The sequence below is a fragment of the Geosmithia morbida genome, assembly GCF_012550715.1.
Source record: "Geosmithia morbida isolate 1262 chromosome Unknown scaffold_9, whole genome shotgun sequence".
In the NCBI taxonomy this organism is placed as follows: Eukaryota; Fungi; Ascomycota; class Sordariomycetes; order Hypocreales; family Bionectriaceae; genus Geosmithia; species Geosmithia morbida.
The window spans coordinates 238,592-259,827 of record NW_023336196.1 but is presented as its reverse complement, the minus strand read 5'-3'; the positions used below and the strand labels follow the sequence as shown (position 1 = coordinate 259,827).

The 21,236-nt window shown below is 53.8% G+C and overlaps 5 protein-coding genes across 5 annotated transcripts; 4 read left to right on the top strand and 1 right to left on the bottom strand.

The window, feature by feature from the left end:
* Nucleotides 1–6,625: 6,625 nt before the first annotated feature.
* On the top strand, nucleotides 6,626–8,713 carry GMORB2_7616 (uncharacterized protein; the record flags this gene model as incomplete). The annotated part of the gene is made up of 1 exon (XM_035469581.1): nucleotides 6,626–8,713. One exon carries the CDS (start codon nucleotides 6,626–6,628, stop codon nucleotides 8,711–8,713), a length of 2,088 nt encoding a protein of 695 aa, XP_035320675.1.
* Nucleotides 8,714–12,851: 4,138 nt separating this feature from the next.
* GMORB2_7615 (uncharacterized protein) lies at nucleotides 12,852–13,428 on the top strand (the record flags this gene model as incomplete). Its single annotated transcript, XM_035469580.1, has 3 exons — nucleotides 12,852–12,915; nucleotides 12,991–13,112; nucleotides 13,198–13,428. 3 exons carry the CDS (start codon nucleotides 12,852–12,854, stop codon nucleotides 13,426–13,428), a joined length of 417 nt encoding a protein of 138 aa, XP_035320674.1.
* Nucleotides 13,429–13,855: 427 nt separating this feature from the next.
* GMORB2_7614 (Med18 protein) lies at nucleotides 13,856–14,812 on the bottom strand (the record flags this gene model as incomplete). The annotated part of the gene is made up of 2 exons (XM_035469579.1): nucleotides 13,856–14,306; nucleotides 14,370–14,812. The coding sequence occupies 2 exons, from the start codon at nucleotides 14,810–14,812 to the stop codon at nucleotides 13,856–13,858; spliced, it is 894 nt and encodes a 297-aa protein (XP_035320673.1).
* Nucleotides 14,813–15,237: 425 nt separating this feature from the next.
* GMORB2_7613 (bifunctional polynucleotide phosphatase/kinase) lies at nucleotides 15,238–16,957 on the top strand (the record flags this gene model as incomplete). Its single annotated transcript, XM_035469578.1, has 3 exons — nucleotides 15,238–15,340; nucleotides 15,414–16,421; nucleotides 16,647–16,957. 3 exons carry the CDS (start codon nucleotides 15,238–15,240, stop codon nucleotides 16,955–16,957), a joined length of 1,422 nt encoding a protein of 473 aa, XP_035320672.1.
* Nucleotides 16,958–18,219: 1,262 nt separating this feature from the next.
* Nucleotides 18,220–19,031, top strand: GMORB2_7612 (uncharacterized protein; the record flags this gene model as incomplete). Its single annotated transcript, XM_035469577.1, has 4 exons — nucleotides 18,220–18,228; nucleotides 18,325–18,392; nucleotides 18,526–18,832; nucleotides 19,026–19,031. 4 exons carry the CDS (start codon nucleotides 18,220–18,222, stop codon nucleotides 19,029–19,031), a joined length of 390 nt encoding a protein of 129 aa, XP_035320671.1.
* Between the last annotated feature and the right edge of the window lie 2,205 nt (nucleotides 19,032–21,236).

The following is a 21,236-nucleotide window of genomic DNA, read 5'->3' as shown; positions in this document are numbered from 1 at the left end:
GGGGGGGGGGGGGTGGGGGGAGCGTAACACGGCAGAAGGACCGGGAAGATGGGCTCCAACGACCGATGGGATTGATCAGTACATGTGGTGTGCGGCTCTCTTCAGGACGTCCCACGTATTCGCTGGCATCAATTGCAAGGGTCGTTCTTTTCCTCTTAACCCCCCCCTTACTCCTTTCCCTTGTAATTTACATATACATACTCCGTACACTTCATCGTAACTCGGTGGGGCGGTCACGTTTGGTCGAACCAGAGGAGCCCACGTCGAGTGATACCCGTCCGATTGTGTATGTCCGCCTTTTGTTCTTCTTCTGCTGCCTCTCCTAACGGTGGAAAGTGGACAGGTGACAGCGACAGCGACAAGACTCCTCTTTTCTCTCGGAGAAGATACGGAGAGAGAAAGAGGGTGAGTCAGTAAGTCGTTCTACTCCGTACAGTACTAGTAGTTAGTACACCGTCCACACTAGCATTCTGTCCGCCAAACCGCCGAAAAGCCGGAGGAAGACCCAAGAGGTGGTCAGAGTTGTCATGGTATTGCCCATTATTAAGAGATTTTCCATCTTTACCCGGAATACCCTTGTTCATCCCGCTTTCGAGGCATTTATTCGTCCCAATTTTTTTTTCCTCTTCTTCTTTTCTTTTCTTACATTCTCCACATCTAGACTACGGAGACAAATCAAGCCGGTCGAGGATGGGGTACCCCGATGCGAGCCATGAAGTTTCTTTTCTTTTCCTACCAGTCTTTTCGGCAAAACAAAAAAAAAAAAGAGGAACGGAGAGGACCGTGAGAAGCAACGCCCCTCCTCCCCTCGATTAGGTGTGAGGTAATACCATGTCCGTAAACCAAAGAAGCTGAGAGAGGAAGAAGGGCGTCTGAATTCGGAGAAGTAAAGGGAGATGCTTGAAACCCCCCTCCAAAAAGAAAAAGAGCTCCTGTGTGGGCGGGTCGATCGGCTTGCCACGTTTTGAAATTTTTTTTAGTTGTGCCAGACGTGGGCTGTGCCTGGCGATCTCGCTGCTTGTCTGCTTACTCGACTGCTGGTCAGAGGGATTGCCGTCGCATCATCGAGGCTTTCTCACCCTCTCACATCCTCTCACCCTCCTTCCGCTTTCCGGTGTAGAATCGAGGCTTCCCTACCCTCTGTCCTGGTTTGGTGATGGAGTATCGTCAAATGAGACATCGTGAGACAGTTTGCGATGCGACCGTTGTGTTACCGGGAAAGAGGCGGGACGCATATGGATGCGGGTATACCCTGTGTTGATACGCAGCGAGGGGCCAATTACCATCATCATTACTCAGAGCCTACCCTCTGAGGGCAGCCAGACATTGTTGTCGGGCGACCACCGACATAGCATAGCCATAGGCGCCGATGTACACAAGCTGCTGCAACCGGGGTGATCCAGTGTGACGGAGGAGATTGATGGGGATGTGGTAGGGATTGGCGGTTGAAGAGTGTGCGTCTCCAAAAAAAGAGTGTGCAGTCATGGATGCCTTGTCATGTCGATGTCGGTTATAGTTGGTGTTCATCTTCCGGTACAATTTGCATTGTATCTGTTGATAGACCGTACATGCATGTAGGCTGGATACATCATAGTCGAGAGAAGAGGAGATGAACCGAGAAGAGAGCTGTGAGTGCGACTTGTGTGGGTCGAACGGTGGTGGCAGTGTGGCTTGTGGCGGTATCTCTACTGTCCTGTCTGTGGCTGACGATGTGGCTGTGCTGTCTTATCGTCTGTTCTTGCGTTGTACTGTACTCCGTAGACTGGATTACCTACCTATATGTACAGATTACTATGTACTGGTATGTTTTACATGTGATATTCTACTCGTATTATTCAGCCATTACCAAGCCAAAATTGATATGAACAGGACAAGGGCAATATGAGCAAAAATTTCTAATATTGACATGTCGTGTTACGCTGGTTTCCAATATGCTACTGCTACTGAGCACTGCTCGCTGATACTGCAGTAAGAATATCGAATGCTGTTCCTCCAGAGGATCATATCCTCAATCCAGAGTCCGGGCATACATGTACAAAGCTAAAGGATTCGAGGCAACCGGGGCATCCACCCCATCGGCGCAAACGGCAAAGTACATGTACAGGCCTCCCATCCAGACTCGCGGCAGCAGCTTAATACTCGTACGTAAGGGTGCTATTAATATTGCAACTTCTCAATACGAGCATACTGCTCAGAGTGGTATTAGTACTAGTACGTATCCGTGCAGTACGAGCCTGTCAACGCTACAGCCCAAAACGGCGACTTGGCCCCTTCCTAAAAAAAAGAAGAAGAAAAGAAAGAAAGAAAAAAAACATACCGGGGATCCCTTCCACTGCCCGAAGCCCCGTTTAGACGTGCTGAGGCCCTGTAGGCTGTACCCGTAGCGCTGTATGGGTATGAGAGGCCCTGGCACAGCCCGACAGCCATGAAGTGGCACTAAGGACGTCCTAGACCTAGTGAGGGTGGGATGGGCGACGGCGTCGAAACCCTACGGAGTACTGCTATCATCTCTCCATCTTTCCCTTGCTGTCCTTTGCTTCCTAGGCAAGTTTCCTCGCATGCCATATCCTATCCTGAACAGGGGATGAGTTCGTCGGATAGATGATTACATGTACTCTGAAGAGGACGTCGGCGCTGTCCGCGAGGTAGAGCTCGCGAGCTCGCGAGTACATGTACAGATGGCTACTGCTAGGGTATCGTCAACACGACTGTGACCTGTAGGCAGAGCAATATGGAGTGACGCAGAGGCGGAACGTCGAAGCTATGTATGCTGATTGCCGAGTGTCACTGCAAGGCACGAGCGGAACAAAAGCACTCCGTACTCCGTACATGGCCCGTACGGGCAGCACTTTTGGGCGGCGGGTCTCCTCCCCCATCTCCTCCCCCACCGGGTCGGCCAGATACTCATTGTGGGTGGCACGAGAGAGAGAGAAGGTGAGAGGGGGGAGAGGGGGAGAGACTGGTTCTGGTCATGACATGGGGCCCAGTCGGTCCTTAGCAGACGAGTCAGTATCATCTGTATCACCGAGCATCCTGGACCTAGCTGCTCACGAGTCGTAGTACGGTATCACTAGTGACATTCTTGCTGTGCTTTGCTGTGCTGGCCCACATGCGTTGGCCCGTCATCAGACGCAGGCTTGAGCTGGGATTCTCTGCTGCGCGTACGGAGTATGGTGACTGGGAGCACTGCAAGCATCACTCGTAGTGGGAATATCGCGGGACACGATGCTTGTGAAGAGCAGATATGATACTATACGCCGAGACGACTGGTGAGCAGAAAAAGGTAGCCCTGGGAGAGCCACTAAACCTGAATCTGAAAAAGGAACGAAAGAGAGGAGAAGAAAAAAGAGTAGGGGGAGAACAAGGGGAGCTACTGCAAGGTCCGAGCAGTGTGGCTTGGGAATATTACTGACGAGCGGTATACGTAGTCTTCTCTACCTCTCTCTCTGCATGTTCTTCATTTTTCGGAGGACAGACTATTTTTTTCTTTCTTCTTTTCATCCGGTCATCGACCTGTGAGTCGAGGAGGTGTGTGTGTGGAGCCAGCCCTTTTAGTCGTCGTCGGTGTTGAATCCGACCCTGGTAAAGACTGCTGCTCTTTTTTTGTTTTTGTTTTTGTCTTTGTCATGTTTTTTCAGAGAGAAAAAGAGGAAAGAGTGGGGGGAACTTGTTCCATTGTCTTCTACCGAATGGGTATCCTGCTTCCTCCCCACCCCGCACCACTGACAGCAAAAGGTAAAAGGTATCGTCGCGTTTTGCATGGTCATGGCAGAGGAAACGCTAGACCAGTTTGGACGATCGAATATTATTACTCGTATTCCTGGGGAGTAGGAAGAACACGACATACATGTGAAGAAGAAGAGACACAAACCGTATTACCTGCCGTCACTCGGTAGAGGGATTTTCAAGCCGGGGGATACAGCTCGACAATCATCTCGTCACTCCACGTGTAGTATTATCATGCTGGCCGTGATATCAATTTTCAGCTAGAGGGGCAATCATGTGTACGTGAGGACCATGACAAGCAGCTGTCTGATCTGAATCGCAGACAAACGCTCGACCGTTGAAGGTGGGGTTTGCAGTACCACTTTGCCTTTTGGGCAGCAAAAATATATCAACCACTTGTTTTTTTTTTTTTTTTTCTGACAAGAATAGAGAGAGAGAGAGAGAGAGAGAGAGCAGGGATAGACAAACAAATTCGTGTGCAGTGATGATAGGACGTGTTATTCTCTGTTTCGCCGTCGTCATTGGCATGTGGTGTGAGTGACATGATGATACACAGTAATTGGGCTCTCGTGGCCTAGGAGGCCAGCAAGGGCCGTTAATTTCGAATCCCACCCTTGGTTGACCCTGTTACATCACAGATACTCTTGTACCTGTATACAAGTGTACTCGTCTTCGTAGGAATGAATGGTAAAGAATGGAAATAGATAGGGAGCAAGTGCAGGATAGGAAAAGAGAGGAGCGACTGCGACACCCAATTCTCGTCATACTCGTACTCTTCTCTTTACCTTTCTTTTTCATTTCAGAAAAATTTCCCTTTCCATCTGTAGGTTGACGTGGGCGCCCAACTTGGGGGAGGGTTTTTCATTCGATTTTGATTTTAATTTTTAATTCTTAATTTACTTGTAAATATGGGATGGGAGGACACAGCGGCCTGATGGGGGGTTCATGTATCTCGGTACGCGTTGCAAAGGTTGAGAGGGGGGTGCGAGGAGGGGTATCGTGTACTCTGGTAGAACTGCCTTGGCCGTCTGATGATTGGTAGAGAGATGTGTGTGCGTTGATAACAACAACAAAAACAACGAAAACAAACAGAAACAACAGCAACGGCAGCGACAGCGGCAACAACAGACATAAAGTCGGACGCAGCAACAGTCAGTGGCAATGGCCATCAACACGGGCCGCGACACGGGACCTGCACCTAACCTGTCCGGCACCTTATGCCTGTCACCTTATCTGTATAGCCGTCGCTTTGTGTCCGTCGCTTTGTGCCCACTGCCTATTGACCTGTTCTCGATTGCTTTTGTGACTCCCTACTCTCATCACCGCGAGCGCTACTGGTAATCTAGTCATATCACTACACGATCAGCAACAGCAGCAGTCAGTAGTCAGTAGTCAGTAGTCAGTAGCCAGTAGTTAGTAGTAGTAGTAATAGTAGTAGCAGCAGTAGTAGTAGTATTGTCCATCGTAGTAGCTAAAATGGTAATAGTCTTGAGGCCGAGTCTTGATCCGTTGATTAGACGGAATGAGGAGTCACACATGGCGACATTTCGCTTAGTGCCTATCTGTATGTCCTTTCTAGTTAGTCCTACCAGCAGGTACTACTGCTGGTAGCAACGTACAGGTGCCTGTGCCTGTCCATGTGTTGAGTAGGGCCTGTTTCTCTTGTTTCTTTTGTTTGTTCTTGTTGCCTCCCAACCCCATTGTTGGTGGTGGACCATCCTGTCACAACCAAACACCAAACACCAACAATCAACCTGTAACCTGTACTCTCACGAACCAACACTATATACAAGGCCGCAGAATAACGCTGGTAACGATACTCGCGGTAATGATGATACTGCTCGTACGGAGCAGCCGTAATGAACATGAGCACATCTACCAGAAAGTGATACCGACCACCAGGGAAACAACGGGGAGCCCATGGGCCGTATCCGGGCTCTGCTTGGTCGGGGAACACTTCCGACCCAAGAATCGGCCAAAACCAAGCAGCCGGGAACCGCAACCTTTGGGGGGGGGGGGGGGAACTAGAGTCCGGAACCCACGACTCGCTCATTCGCCATCGTCAAAGGACCTTCCTCTTCCTCCCTCTTGTCTCTTCCCCCCGCCCCTGGTGTGCGGATTAGTTCATTTCACCTTTTTGACCCGAGGAGGGGGTCCACAAGTACAAGGGTACATGTGAGAAGTCACCGCGTAATTCGTACAGGGTGGTAATAATAATAGTCAACAAGAGAGAACAAGAGAACAAATGGGAGTGTAGTGTAGAGGTACAGCAATACAAGAGTACAAGGATAATGTACATACTCGCATCCAATTGAACCCCCGACCCCCCATCGATTCTCCACTTACATGTACTCTACCCATCATCGACCGCCATCGACCGTCCTGCTTCCCAAGGCCTCTACCAGGCCTCTACCAGGCCTCTCTACCTTGAGACCCTCTCTCCGGTGCAGTGCCCCATTCATTCGGTCTTGACCCTTGTTGACCCTCTTTCCTACCCAAGGCGGCGCACCTTGACAAGCGGACAAGGGCCAAAGGGAAAGGGAGAGAGAAAAAGAGAAGAAGAAAAAAAATAAAAAAAATAAAAAAAGTCTGGCCAAGCTCCATAAGCCCCAGGCTCGGGCACCTTAGCTCCCGGCGCACCGGCGCCCATTGAGTCTTCCTCCCCCCCCCTCTCCAAATTCTGGAACCTCTTTTCCTCTTTTACATATTCCTACCCGCCACACACCATCTTCCCTCTTTCCCTCTTTCTTCCCTTCCACATTACATGTCCCTCCAGAAAGACAAGACGCCGTTTCCGACAATCGAGAGAATACGATTTCAAACTCGACGGATATACTCTCTCCTCACATCTCAATCCAGCACGAGCAAGCTCGTGGCTGCTCCAGCCCACAAGGCTGCCATGGCACCTCAACTGAGACCTCTTCTGCTACCGCAGCTGGTAGAAGAGCAGCAGCAGCAGCAGCAGCAGCGAATCGTCGATCACCAACAACAATATCACTATTACGATGATGCCACCACCGCTGCAGCTCTCCCGTACGTCTCATACACAAACAACTCTTCTTCGTCCGACATCGTCTCCCCCGTCACGCCCACCTTCTCCGCAAGGGGCCACTTCCGTGGCTCGAGCTCCTCTTCCTCTCTCGACATCTCCTTCACACAACTATCTCCACCGCACGACAGTCCTACGCCTCCTCAGAAGCAGCAGCCTCAGCTGCAGCAACCACAGCAACAAGCAACCCAGCAGCAGCAGCAGCAGCAGCAGCAGCAATCTGTGCCGCCAACCTTGCCTCCGCTGCCATCGTCGCAGCCTCTCTCCAAGAGGTCGAGCAAATGCCAGCTTCCTGACGTCGCGGAGGAGGAGCCCTATGAGCGGGATGACGAGGAGGATGCCACCCTCGTGCTCGAGCATGACGCCCTCGGCCTGTACAGTTGTCTGTGCGACGAGCCCTGCGACCACCGCAAGAGCACCGAGAAGACGCTCATCAACGACCTGATGCTTGCCGCCACCGCCACGCCCGACGTCCCGGACTTTGACTATTATAACGATGCTGCCTGCCTCGGCAGCGACGACGTCGACTTCCCTGTCGCGAGCCGCCAGTCGTCCGCCTCGAAGAGACCCGAGCTCGCCGACCTGACCTCGACGAGTCTGACTTCCCGCCTTGGCCCCCGCCTCAACGCCAGCATCGACCGCTGGAGGTCTAGCCGCAGGGGACGCAGCGGCGCCAACCATGCCGCTGCCATTACTTCGCCCTCCGCCACGGACGTGAGCGTGGCTCCCTCTGGCGTGCCCTCTAGCCGATCCTCGTCCATCTCCTCCCCCAACCGTGGCCACTTCGGCGCCGCCAACACGGTCTACGGCTACCCGTCCGCTTCTGCCTACGACAGCGTCGACAGCTTCGACTCCTTTGCCGACACCGACTACGACCTCGACGACGCCCAACGGGCTGCTCTCGAGCGCGACCGCGAAAAGGCCTCCACACCGCTCCTGCCCCCGCTGATGACGGAGTCGAGTGTGCCCGAGCCTCCCCTGCAGTCTCCCCTGCAGTCGCCCACGGTTGCCCCCCCCTGCTCCGTCACCGACGTGTTCGAGTACCAGCTGCCCGCGGCTCCCCACCAGCCGCACCAGCAGCAGCCTCAGCAGCAGCCGCCGGCGTCCAACTTCGGCCGCCCTCCCCTCAACACCAAGCCTTCCACCTCGTCCCTGCGCCGCGGCTTCAGCAACACGGGTGCCAACCCGACGGACCTCCCCATCGGCATGTCCGACATGGACATGCTCCAGGAGTACGACGAGTGGTCGGACCGTCTGGGCCACGCCAACTTCACCATCAACCCGCCGCCGTACGAGCCGGTCTCCCTCGACACCGAGACCATGACACGCTTCCGCGAGGACTGGGACGCCGCACGCGTCAACTACACCAAGCACCTGGTGCGCACGGGCGAGAACTACGGCGAGACGAGCAAGATCTACGGCCTCACCGAGGCCAAGTGGGCCGAGACAGACGGCAAGTGGCGTAGGATTCACGAGCAGGCGGTCAAGCAGGCGGCCGGCCTCATCCCTGCCACCTCCACGATGGCCGCCGGTGGTGGCACCGGCACCGCCGACTCCACGACCTCTCCCGCCCCAGCCGGTAGCCGCTCCCGCGGCTTCAGCACCTCGCGCGCTCAGTCTCGCGGGCGCGGGCGCGGCCGGTCCGACAGCGCCAGCGCGATCCTCTGGTCCATGAGGCCGTCCGCCATGTCCGCGGCGGCGACGGCGGCCAACAGCGACGACGCCGTGGCCGCAGGCGCAGAGTGGCAGCGCATAGAGGACAACCTCCCCAGCGCGGTGCCCCGCATGCTCAGTGCCGAGGGCAAGTTCCCGTCCCGCGGCGACGAGGATATCGTGGGACCGATGCACCGCGCTCAGGTCATGGAGCGGTCTCACAGCGAGGAGAAGTACGGTTCCAAGTTTTGGAGAAATCTTGCCGAGAAGGTTCTGAGGCGATGATGTGTATCATGAAACACTCTTATGACGACTTTCCTCCCCCCAACCCCCCCCCCCTTAATTCACCTTGCCCTCTCTCTGCTCTTTCACGTTATATCTCATCTGTTTCTACTGCAGAACAGCAATAAGCCCCAACGGTATCATGACAGCGACTTGATTTTTTTCCCTTTCACTTTTTCCTCTTCAGACCAAGAAAACTTGTGTGTGTGTATACTGTCTAATTCCATGACGGTGGATGGGAATGTATATAGATTTCTTTTCTTCGCTCCTTTTTATCACCTCATCTTTACCCTCATTTCAAGGGGTAGGTTTTTCCATGGCGGGGGGACGTTTTGGATTCCATGGCGGGAGGAGACGTTTCAGAGCTCTCTCCCTCCACGCCAAACCAAGGAGACGGTGTCTTAGACGCAGTGCAGACGGATGACAGCATCGGAAGGCGTTAACTGGTACAGGTACCTTTTTTCTTTAATGTATTGGATGCATGATGGAGTTGGATACTTTACTTGCCTCATTTACTCTATTTGACTTGACCTGCCTTCACTCGCGTGCATCACCTGCTCTACTCAGCAATAATAATAATGCTCCACCACTTCGCTCGACTCACTCCGCTGCACTCTTGTCCGTTCAAGGTTAAGCTTGCAATGCTTGCCATGCACCAAGTTGTGCTCCTATAATCTGTTGCCGTTGCCATGATCTTTTACATAACAGGTTCGCATCCACGTATCGTGCACACACATACTTCCCTCTTGGTGGTGGAGATGTGAGATAGTAAAAAGAAGAAGAAAGAGAAGAAAAGGTTTCACCCGCGCCGTGGGTCCCTGAGTGTGGAATGTTTGACTGTACAGTACATACATATATACATACATATATACATACATATATACATATATACATTATATATATATATATTATTATCATCATCATTATTACGTACCGGGGAAATGGACGAGCGGACAGGAGGATGACTTATGTCAGAGCCATGTACTCGGCAGAGAGGACGGATATCGACAACCGTAGAGGAGACACAAGATAAGTAATGAGTAATACTATATTGATGATTATCGAGCAAGAAGGACGGACTATATTATCAAGGAGAACATGAGAGCAAAAAAAAAAAAAAAAAGAGGCGTATTTCGTATGGCCTGGCCTCGAGGTTCCAATGTCATGACGATGGTAATCGTAATAACAATGATACCTTGCCCGTGTGCTCCTCTAACCGTTCCCTTCTATTTCTCGACCCGGTGTGTGATTCGGGCTCCTCCATAATGAGAAGAAATGAGAAGGATGCTTCTTTTTTTATTCACAGGAGCAAGATCAATGAGTCCATCCGATCTAGCCACCTTGCTCATCCCGACAACTCCCTTCCAACCCAGCAACCACATTCTCGATAGATGCAATCCCGGATATCCTCAGCCCCCTCCCCCCCTTCAACTAGCGGTACCTTGTTCCCAGAGCCTCGATTCGCTTGTCAACGTGCACTAAGACGACCCGGCTGACCGACAGCTTGGTCGACCCCCACACCATGAACCCGGGGTAAAATGATGGAGAGGGACGAGAGTTGAGGAGAAAAAAAAAACAGTGGAGTCTTCCTACGTGAGGAGATGAGCATGATAAGCCTGGTTTAGCATATTACGCACATTGTCTGACAGTGATTTACGCTACGTCCCTCTTGAAACTCTGACCACTCTCAAGCTCGTCGAAAAAAAAAAAAAGGACCGTCTGACGTAACGGACGAGGCCACCGGTAGAGATGCCCTCGTGTGGTCTGGTGGCCGAGTTCGGCGCCGATAGAGCAGTCGTGATCGCTCCGCTCTCCGCTCTACCCTGTCCCCTCCCCCCTCCCTCCTAGAGGGGAGGGCGTCGGGTGAAGTGTGCGACTGATGGTTTGCAAGACAGGTGAGAGGGGACGCTGCATGACCGGCTCTGTGGTATCATGGCTCTGTGGTATCATGGCTCTGTGGTATCATGGCTCTGTGGTATCATGGCTCTGTGGTATGTATCATGTATGGCTCTAAGATGAGGGAAGGGGTCGATTCTAAGACGTGGCTTATGCCTTTTTTTTTATTAATTTAATTATATATATATACATATACATACTCAACGAGGATAGAGAGATACGAGCATCAATACAGACTACTCTGTAGTCATGAGCGAATCGAGCAGCGACCCATGCGGGATAATGATGAAAAGAAAAAGTCCGTGTCTCCATCTCTGCTCAGATCATGATAGTCACTTGGACGTGACTGTAGCCACCAGCACCAGCACCAGCACCAGCACCCGGTTCCTCACAAGAAAACACCGAGCTCAAGAAGGAGGGTAGCTGATATGACTACGAGAACTAGTCTATCTAAGCTTGCCCGTGCACGACTACTACTCATGCTCGGCACCCACCACCACCACCACCACCACCACTACTGCTAGTGCTAGTGCTTGCTTTTCCCGACGTGGTGGTGGTTATCGGTCCCTGCCCCTCCCCTGCATATCAGCCTCTTTAGAGGAAGGCGATTGATATGAGGTAAGATAAATTGCCCACCCAATGCCACGGGGAAACAAGACGGTGATTAGACACCAAATCCTCCAATCGATCGTATCGCCATACTCGTAGTCATCTCGTCCACCTCTTTCCCAGGTGCCTCCCCCGTCTTGTCCACTGATCTACGCTGATCCCTAGGTTCACGGACATGGGGCCAGATAAGCTTATGTTTCTCGGGGGGGGGGGGGGGGGGGGGTTCAATGATGAATGATGGGCAGATTGAGTATCAAGTCATGTCAAGGTTGGGAAGACGATAACTTTTTAGTCCATCTTTTATCATGTTTTACTTTTATTATCATCATCATTATCATCGTCATTATCATTATCATCATCATTATTCATTTTACAAAGACTTGTACAAAAGAGTACGACGATGATATACTCGACTTCTTCTCTTTTTTTTTTAAAAAAAAAAACAAAAACAAAACAAAACATGGTTTCCAAGACGGGATGACCGCATGCATGTCAGGTAGAGACATGTGAAAACGTGGAGTGGTGTTTTGACCTGAAATCCTTATCAGACCCAGGGACAGGGAACGAGAGCAGCAGAAAAGAAGAGGAACAAAAAACTATGACAAATGCCTTCCCCTCCCTTTTTTTCTTTCTCCTCCTTCTTCTTCCTTTTCCTTTATCAAGACGTTGACTGCTCTAGTCTCCCAGTGATCGGCAGTCCGCAAGGTTTCCACCTCCCCTCGGGAGTGGATACGGCCAAGTTACCGGCTGAGCGTACGCAGAGTCCATCGGACATGGGGACGCAATCTCACCTGCATGAACCTATCGGACGGACTACTGGCCAACTCACCCACCCCCCTGGCTACCTGTACGCTCAGGCAGACCAAGGTATTATTCATTCATATTCATGATACGTCTCTACCACAGTAATATTACTCGTAGGCATCGTTGCTACCGTCCATGGCGGGTCATGACTAGGGAAGGGCTGTCGATCACCAGATAAGGTTCTCTCCCTCCTCAACTCCGGGCCCATGTGACTGCCCTTTCTTGTCACGCTGATATTGGGCCTGCGCTCTCCGGCATCATATCTTGGGATGCGACGTAGACCAGTAACGTGGTCCATGTCTCGTATAGGTGCTGTATGTACGGTTCGATATCTCTGCTTTCTTGGCAGCATGCAGGTCCCGGTTGACGTCGTGCTGCTTGTATCACCTCGTCCGCCCCGACGTCACGTTTCCCACGCGTCCCCCCCCCCCCCCCCCCCCCCCCCCCCCCCCCCCCCCCCCCCCCCCCCCCCCCCCCCCCCCCCCCCCCCCCCCCCCCTCCCGGCCTCGAGAGATAGATAGGGCACCTACAGTTTCCGATACGTATTGGAATGATCATGACCGACTCCTGAGGCCGAATTCACATCTAGTCCCTCCCGGACGAGAGGGTGCTGATCTTCTCCTCCTCCAACTTTGACTCGCGTGCTGCTTGCCTTGGTATTCCTGGTATATATATATCCATATCCATACCCTCCCCCCCCTTTCTTCCTCCTTCTTCCCAATCCCACATCAGATCCAACACAGCTCATCTTCCTGCTCCTCCCCTCCAAACTTCCCTACACGATTCCACCTCTTTCTCTCACAACTTTCCCTCCTACCCGAAATCAGCCAAGATGCGTTTCTCCTTCTTCGCCATCACCGCCCTCGCCGGCTCCGCCATTGCCGCTCCCTCAGCCGGTATGTTGAGACGCCCATGCCCCTGACCTGCTTCCGCTGCCAAGCTTAGCCTAGACTGACCTGACGGAACCGCAGTGGTTGAGAAACGCTCCCTCATCACCGACGTCGGCAACGCCATCGCTCAGCTCGAGGAAGGTCTCGGTGTCACCGCCGTCACCGAGCAGCTCGACGCCCTCCTCGGCGGCAGTCTCACCAAGGTATGCCGTCCATCCTCCCCCTGTCCCGGGAAAACCTGTCCGGGGGGATTCCCTCGGGAAATATCCAGGCTGACGCTGTGAATAGCTCGAGGACGCTCTCGGTGTCAGCTTCGCCGAGTACCTCCTCGGTCTCTCCGACAAGGGCGCCTCCCCCGGAACCATCCAGGCCATCGGTGAGGCCGTCGCCATGCTCGAGGAGGGTCTCGGCATCACGGCCGTCACGGCCTTCCTCGACAGCGCCACTGGCGGCGCCATCACCAGCCTCGAGGATGCCCTCGGCGTCACCGATGTCCTCGAGGCTCTCGGCCTCGCTTAAACGACTTCTACCCACCGCCTTGAGGGGGGAACTGTCCTCTTTCCTTTCCCCAATCCCTCGTCGACTGCGTTGCTCGGTGTCCAAGATCAGAGGGGGGGGGGGCGCCATCTTCATATAATGTATACCTGTATCTAATCAATTTGCTGGGAACAAAACATAATTCACACCGGGCTGGCGTGTTATTGGATGATAATATAATTAATCTTCTCCCAACTCTTCTCCTCCCGTACCGTACCTCGATTTTTATTCTTCCTCTTGATTTTGTGCTTGGTCGACAAAAACAAAAAAGTCAAGCCGCCGGTGGTACCAAGATGTAGCTCGTCAGGCAACATGCCCCATGCCCCGTGCCCCGTGCCCCGTGCTCCGTGTAATGCTCGAAATAACCGTGAGTCGTATGCAGATAACTTCGCTCCGCTGCCCCCGATACCTAGACTTTGCCCAGCGTCACCTTCTGCGGCAGCACCTGAACCCCCTGCTGCCTTCTGGGCACCCGGGGGTCGTGCACGTTGCGATCGATCGACCTAAAGTCGAACACGCCGTCCAATTCGGAGCGGATAGCATTGAGTTCCTCGTGCGCCTTGCGAAGGTCCTCAGGCCTGTTGTCATTCAGGACGTGCGTCTTGACCAACAGGATCCACCTGCCTTGGGCGTCGACGGGGGTGAGGGAGTCGAACGCAGGCAGGCGCTCCAGCGGGGGGGATGGCGGGGTCGTGCGTGTCTCCATGGGAACGTAGTCTGATATGGGACGCACAAAGAGTTGCCGGTAGAGGCAGAACTCGATATGATCACGATAGAACCGGTACATGTCCTCTACCATCTCTGTCTTGAAACTGTGCCATGTTTCGGTCAGCCTGATCAGACCGAAAAGCTCGAGCACCCTACATAGACAAGGACGGCTGAAGGAAAAACAAAAAAGAGAGAGAGTAGGGAGGCAGACGTACTCGTAGTTATTGTCGCTCATGAGCGTCTGGAGATTCTTCTGCTCCCACACCTCAACCATCTTCCGCTGGGTGAGGTGCGGTCGACCCTGGGGCGGATCAGGCAGGTTGGTCCATCGCAGCATACCCGGTAGACTGTTGAGGTCGGCGGGCGCGGCCGACTCCCCCATGGCTCGGTCCTTGTCGACCTCGTAGCGCGTCTGGAGGATGAACGGTAGACGGCTCAGGTTCTGATGCAGCTCCTTGAGCAGGAAGGCCGTGTCTTTGCGGATCGGCTTGTCCAGGCTGCTGTGGTTGGCGAAGCCGGGCGGCTGCGGGGGAGCCTGGAAGTAGAGGACGCGCATGACGCTCTCCCACGGGGGCATGCCGCAGAGGCCGCCGAGCACGGAGCATGCCGCATTGAAGTCGTCGGCCTCGACGAGCGCCGTGAGGAAGAGCTCGTACATGGCCGGTTGAACGGTCGTGGGATGTGAGCAGGGAAGAGAGGTAAAGAACCGGGGCGGACCGGTTGGCCAACTACGTTGCGGGCACGGTACAGTTGGGAGCGACTCTGCAGTCAATTCACTTCTACCTGAAGATATCGTGAGTGGATTGGGAGGAGATTGGACGAATTCATTCCAGCAATCATGGAATCGTCGATGATGAATGTGCAAGAGGTCTGAAGGTGGTGGTGATGGCGATGGGGGGGGGGGGGGGGGAAGCTACGTACTTGCGTGCACGTGACCCCGCGTCAGTCTCGCCCTGCGACGAGGAGGCGCGTCACCATCTCACCTGAGCATTCCGAACGAACCACATCTCTGCCCAACCCCGGAGAGGGATATCAGAGCAGAATAGATCTTTCCATGGCCGGTCTGCGTCGGTGGAATTCGACATGCCTCCCGCTCCGCCTCCGTCTCCGCCCGGCAAGCGCAAGGCTGCCGACGGCCCGATCTCACCACCGCCTCTCAAGCGTAGGGTGCAGAGCGGCACTACCAGTGAGGAGCCCCCCCTCCGCACGCTTCTCCGGCCGCGCGCGCGGTGCTGACGGGACTGCAGAGAATGCGGTAGCAAACTTCTTCAAGCCGGCATCACAGAAGCCCAGAGACCGCACCGTCTGGTCCGAGAGGGCACCCGCGGATGGCGGGCCGGCGACGCTGCTGGTCGCGCGGTACGAGCCCGAGGATGCCGCGGCGGCCGTCGAGAGGGACGCGCGGCGCAAGATTGCCGCCTTCGACCTCGACTCCACCCTCATCACCACGAGCTCGGGCAAGAGGCACGCGAGCAGCGGCACGGACTGGAAGTGGTGGGACGGCAGGGTGCCGGCCAGGCTGCGCGAGCTGTACGACCAGGGCTACCGGGTGGTGATCCTGTCGAACCAGGCCGGGCTGACGCTGCACCTCGACGCCGACTACAAGGGGCCCAGGGCCGGGGCGCGGAAGCGGGTCGGCGAGTTCAAGCAGAAGTGCAGCGCCGTCCTCGCCAACCTCGACCTGCCCACGACGATCTACGCGGCCACCGCCAAGGATGGCTTCCGCAAGCCCAGGACGGGCATGTGGACGGAGATATGCAAGGACTACGACATCCCGGCCGACAAGGTCGACACGGCCCGGAGCATCTTTGTGGGCGACGCGGCCGGCCGGATCGCCTCGCCGGCCAAGGGAGACGGCGGCGCCGCGGTGGCTGCGACGCGCAGAGATTTCAGCTGCTCGGACCGCAACTTTGCCCACAACGTCGGCGTGGCATTCAAGACGCCGGAGGAGTTCTTCCTGGGCGAGGAGCCCCGGGAGTTTGCGCGCGACTTTGACCTGGACGACTTTGCCTACGACGAGGATACGGCAGCGTCGGCAGCGGCGGCAGCGGCAGCCGACAAGACGACGGAAAGGCTGTTCGAGAAGACCGATGACCAGGACGTGGTGCTGTTCTGCGGCCCACCCGGCGCGGGAAAGAGCACGTTTTACTGGAACCATCTCGAGCCTCTGGGCTACCAGCGCATCAACCAAGACCGGCTCAAAAGCCGCGACAGGTGTGTCAAGGTGGCTCGGGAGCATCTGTCCGCGGGTGACTCCATCGTGATTGGTAAGTGAGGCTGTCTGCGTATCCACGGCATGCGTGCATGTTCTCTCATGGCTCCCGTCCCGCCCCCTCCTCCTCCCCGACAGCTGACCACTAGCTACGGCGTGACGGTCGGGTATCGTGAGAGCTCTCCACACATTGCGGCTGACTCCGCAACGTATTTCCATCTGCTTATTAATCTCTCTCTCTCTCCCTCTCTCTTTTGGGGGTGAGGAACCCTGTTTATAGACAACACAAATGCCGACGTCGACACGCGGGCCGTGTGGATCGATGTAGCGCGGAAGATGGGAGTACCGATCCGATGCGTCTGGTTCAAGACACCGCTGCATGTGTGCGAGCACAACGACGCGGTCCGGTCGCAGAATGCCGCGCTGAACCCGGAAGCTCGGCAGGGGCTGCCGGCACAGGCCTTTCACGGCTTCGCATCACGGTACAAGGAGCCGCGAGTGAGCGAGGGCTTCCAGGATGTCAGGGAGGTGCCGTTCACCTTTCGCGGCTCGAGGCAGGACTACGAGATATGGGGACGCTATTGGGTGTGATTGGGATCTATCTGAAGTGCTGCCTTTCGTGCACCCATCTCATTGCCACGGGTGGTCAACCGCGAGGGTGTCGTCGAGTACTGCTGCCTGCCACGTAACATGTGCACTTGTATGCATGTACGTGTATAGCAATCCGGAACAGAATACATGACGGAATCGCGGCTCCCATATCGGGCTGCCCTGCCCTGTTTCGCAATGTCAATGTGACTCTGGCATGCAACGGGCCTCGGCTCGGCACCTGATGAATTGCAATGGTGTTATATATATCACCATCACCACAACTTGACTTGATATCTGGCAAAGTACATGTTTTGAGTTTGGCCTAGCGTTCCAGGCGATGGAAAGACGAGAGAACGGAGGGGAGGGGGGGGGGAAGATGGATGGATGGAAATCGGAAATCGGCAATATCTGTAGATCCACCGGCGATGCTTACGAGGTTTCTTAAAGGGTGATTGATGATGGTATTGGATGAAGATTGGACAATGATTGTGCTCACCGATGTGCACTTTGCTGCCAGCGTTTTCTCTCTCTCTCCCTCTTCTCTCTCTCTCTCTCTCCTCTCTCTCTTCTCTCTCCTCTCTCTCCTCTCTCTCTTTCCGTCCCAACGTCTTCTCAACTTTCAACACCTAGGCTGTGGGGGACGGGGCCAGACGAAGGCCGGAGCCTAGATCGGGAGGGGGGGGACCACTAAACACCCCGCGGTAGGTGGGTGGCTGGTGCAAGGCAGAAAATAGGTATCCAGCACAGCCTCGTGTGGCAGCGCAGCATCGATCCATGGGTCATCCCCATCTATGATCCGCATACGGATTTCAACGCTGTGGTGGATTCCTTCAGCGTGTGAGATAGACGTCATTGATGGGAAGAATCAGCAAGGTTCAGTCGTGCATATACCAAGGCACTCATGACAATCCATATCCTCGTCGTATTACCAGGCATCAAGCCCACCATCAAAGTTGTCGATGCAGCAGTACCTCTTGCATATCTGACCCCTATTGTCTGACATTCCCTTCCATTCTACCCGATAAGTGCTTAATGACGTCAAGATGCCGATGTGTTTTTTCCCTGCCAGACTTCATGTTGATTTGTATATCGTCATGAGTGGTAAATTCCCTCTCGAGCATCGCCGTGTCCCAACCCATCACGTGACTCGTTCTCGAATCTCCCGGATTGCACCATCACAGCACCTTATTGCTTCCACAGCCACGCCATGAACAGACATGATGATATCCTGATTCAATCCTATCCAATTCTGAAAGAAGAAGATGTTCCAGGTACGTCAGATTCATCCACGGGAAACTCCCGCCCTCAAAACCCCATCTCCGCCGGGCTGTGTGATACCGTACTAGCCGACTCACTCTTCTGCATAGCCACACCCAGAGGAACATCTGCATCTGCGGCTGCACAGGGCACGATCCGTCGTCCTGACAGGGCCAGAGTATGTTTCCCTTCTCACCGTCCTTCTCATTCTAGTCTTCACTCTCTTCTGCATTCTCAATGCTCATATCTCTTATCTCATCTTTACCTATTCGGATTTCTTCTCACCGAAACTAACCCCGAATCCCACACAGACTCGTCGAGATCCGCGCCGCTCAACGCACATTCGAAGGAGCCTACGTCCGCACCGCCTTGGGCCAATTCTCCTTTTCCCTCGTCATCCTCAAGATCTTCACCGCCGAGTTCTACGCCATAGGTGCCCTTCTGGCCATCTACGGCGCCGCCATCCTCGTCCTGGCGGCGTACAGGCGGTACGAGGGCCAGAGGCAATTCTTCACCGCGGAGTCGCGCGAGGGCCTCCCCACGCCCAAGTTCCGCACCAGCGGGAACTCGGTCGCCCTTCTCACAGCTCTGAGTCTGGGTGCTTATTCCGCTCTTTTGGTGCTTACTTGGAGACTCGTTTCTTAGTTTTCTCTCTACATTTGTTTCCCCCTTCCCCCCCCCCCCCCTCTAAAAACTTCTTCCTCTGTCTCCCTCTCCATCTCCATCTCTCCGTATCTTCCTTTCGAGCCCCTTTGTCGTAATCGAAGNCCCCCCCCCCCTCCTACGACGCATCTCCCTAGACTCACTCCAGGGGTAGCTGAAGAAGGGGATGGTGGATGATGGATGGATCGAAAGGGAATTAACCAACATGCCAACACCCGCACAGTATATCATTGATTGGAACACCATCTCCTCTCCCCGTCTTCATCTTCTCTTCTCTCGGGATGTCGGCAATCGGGATACTAGATGCCGAGGATGAAAGGGAACCAACAACGACCCCAGATGGTGTGCAACGTTGTACTCCGTACTGCCAACAACTAAAGGGTCAATGCTGGGGATGGAGGTGACTGAGAGCTCTGCCGAGGCCCGAGGGCAGGCAGGCGGGATCCTATCGTGATGTGTGACCAATCTACGATGCTGTCTATATGAAGAGGAAGAAGGAGAAGAAGAAGGAAAGGGGCGTTCACCATTAGATTGATGAACGATTTGAGTTCTGCGAGCGTGAGCATAATGAGCATATTGATTCTGGACCCTGCTCAACATTCAGTAGTGCATCTTTTATATGGAGGGAGGGTAGAGTGATTGATGATGACGGGTTTCGCTACCCCAACAAACTATAGGGCCGTCGGAGAGGTATCAGAGAAGAGGGGGAGGGGACGACGATGTACCTGAGAAGAAGAAGAAAAGGAAAGAGAAAAGGGAAGCATCACCTGTAGGAAGTGATATTCGGTGCAGATAGAGAGTAGAGAGAGAAGTATACATGTATATATGCAAGATGTACAAGAGGAGAAGAGGAGGGGAAGGAAAATTATGAGAAGAGAGACCCGGCAGACTTGGATCAATTAAGCTCAAAACAGGTTGATTGATCGGAGCCGGTTGAATCGGTTAAATCGGCTATAACGGCACGCGGGACCGGCTTTGCCAAGAAGGGCACCAGGACGTATTTGGCTTGCTATTTTTTTTTTTCTAAAAATTTTTGTTTTCTAAAAATTTTCAAGATTGTAAATTTCTCAATTGATCTGATTTGGTCGGATTCAGATTTGGTCGGATTCAATCTTATTCCATCTTCTCTTTAAACGCAACAACCGACCGAATATCCATCTCGCTGCCTCTGCACTCCCGGACTCTTACACCATGATACCCTCCATGTAAGACGAATAGAATCGGTCCCAACCTGTCAGTATGATGATACGATAATACCCTGGTCGGGTCTCCACCCCCCCCCCCCCCCCCAATCCTCCATCCTCCCTTTTTTTCTGACGTCGTCATATTAGACTATGCGGTCTTCCTAGCCACATGAGAAGATAGACGTATGACTTCTCGGTAGACGGTCACGGCATTCGATATTACATTGATAATAATAATAATAATAATGATGATGATAAACAAGTGCCAGATCTCGTCTACCACTTTCCCTCCCCCAACCCCGCAAAAAGCAGACGTTGTCGTCGGGATGCCCTCTCTGTATGTACGTAACCTTCCCCAGACGATGCGCGTCGCTGTGTATATATGTGCAGCTTGCGCTCAAAGTGCGGAGAGTTACATTGTCGGAAAATTAAACAGTTGGATTTGCCTTTGGTTCGCCATCTTCTTCTTTCTTCTCGGCTTCTGATAGTCTGTACAGTGTGTACGAGATACAGCAGCAGCAGCAGCAGCAGTGGTAGCAGTGGTAGTAGTAGTAGTAGTAGTAGTAGTAGTAGTAGTAGTAGGAGGAGGAGGAGGAGGAGGAGGAGGAATAATAATAAGTAATAAGTAATAGTAGTCGGTATAGGTATGCCGAGCCCAGTACGTATCTTTCAGACAGGAGAACGCCGAAGAGGATGAGAATAGAGAAGACTGGCGAGTGGGAAAGTCTCCTATCCCCTCACCCCTCTCTGCTGAGACGAAACTTTCTCCTAGAGCGGACGAGGATGTGCGTTGTTCCCGACTTTCCCCCCGCCCTTCTTCCCGACTAGTTGTCGACATACGGGACCCATACGAGGGTGTGAGAGACGGAGCATTGATGGTCGATTGATCCTGATGCCCTGATGCTTCGGTTCCCCTTCCCATCCCCGCAGTGAAGTGGAGAATGTCATCCAAAAGCCAAGGCCTACTCCGTTATCATTATATCAACCCCACGAAGAAGCTCCACATACCTCTGGGGTTTTGGAGTAATACCGAGTCGGTGATTTGTCAAGTTTAGGAGCGAGAGGTTGGAAGGGCCGGGGGGGGGGGGGGGGGGAGTCGGTTTAGAAGAAGATGGAAAAGACAAGAGGTTAGGAGAAGTTCCCTACCCCGTCCCTATTCGATAATATCAAACATG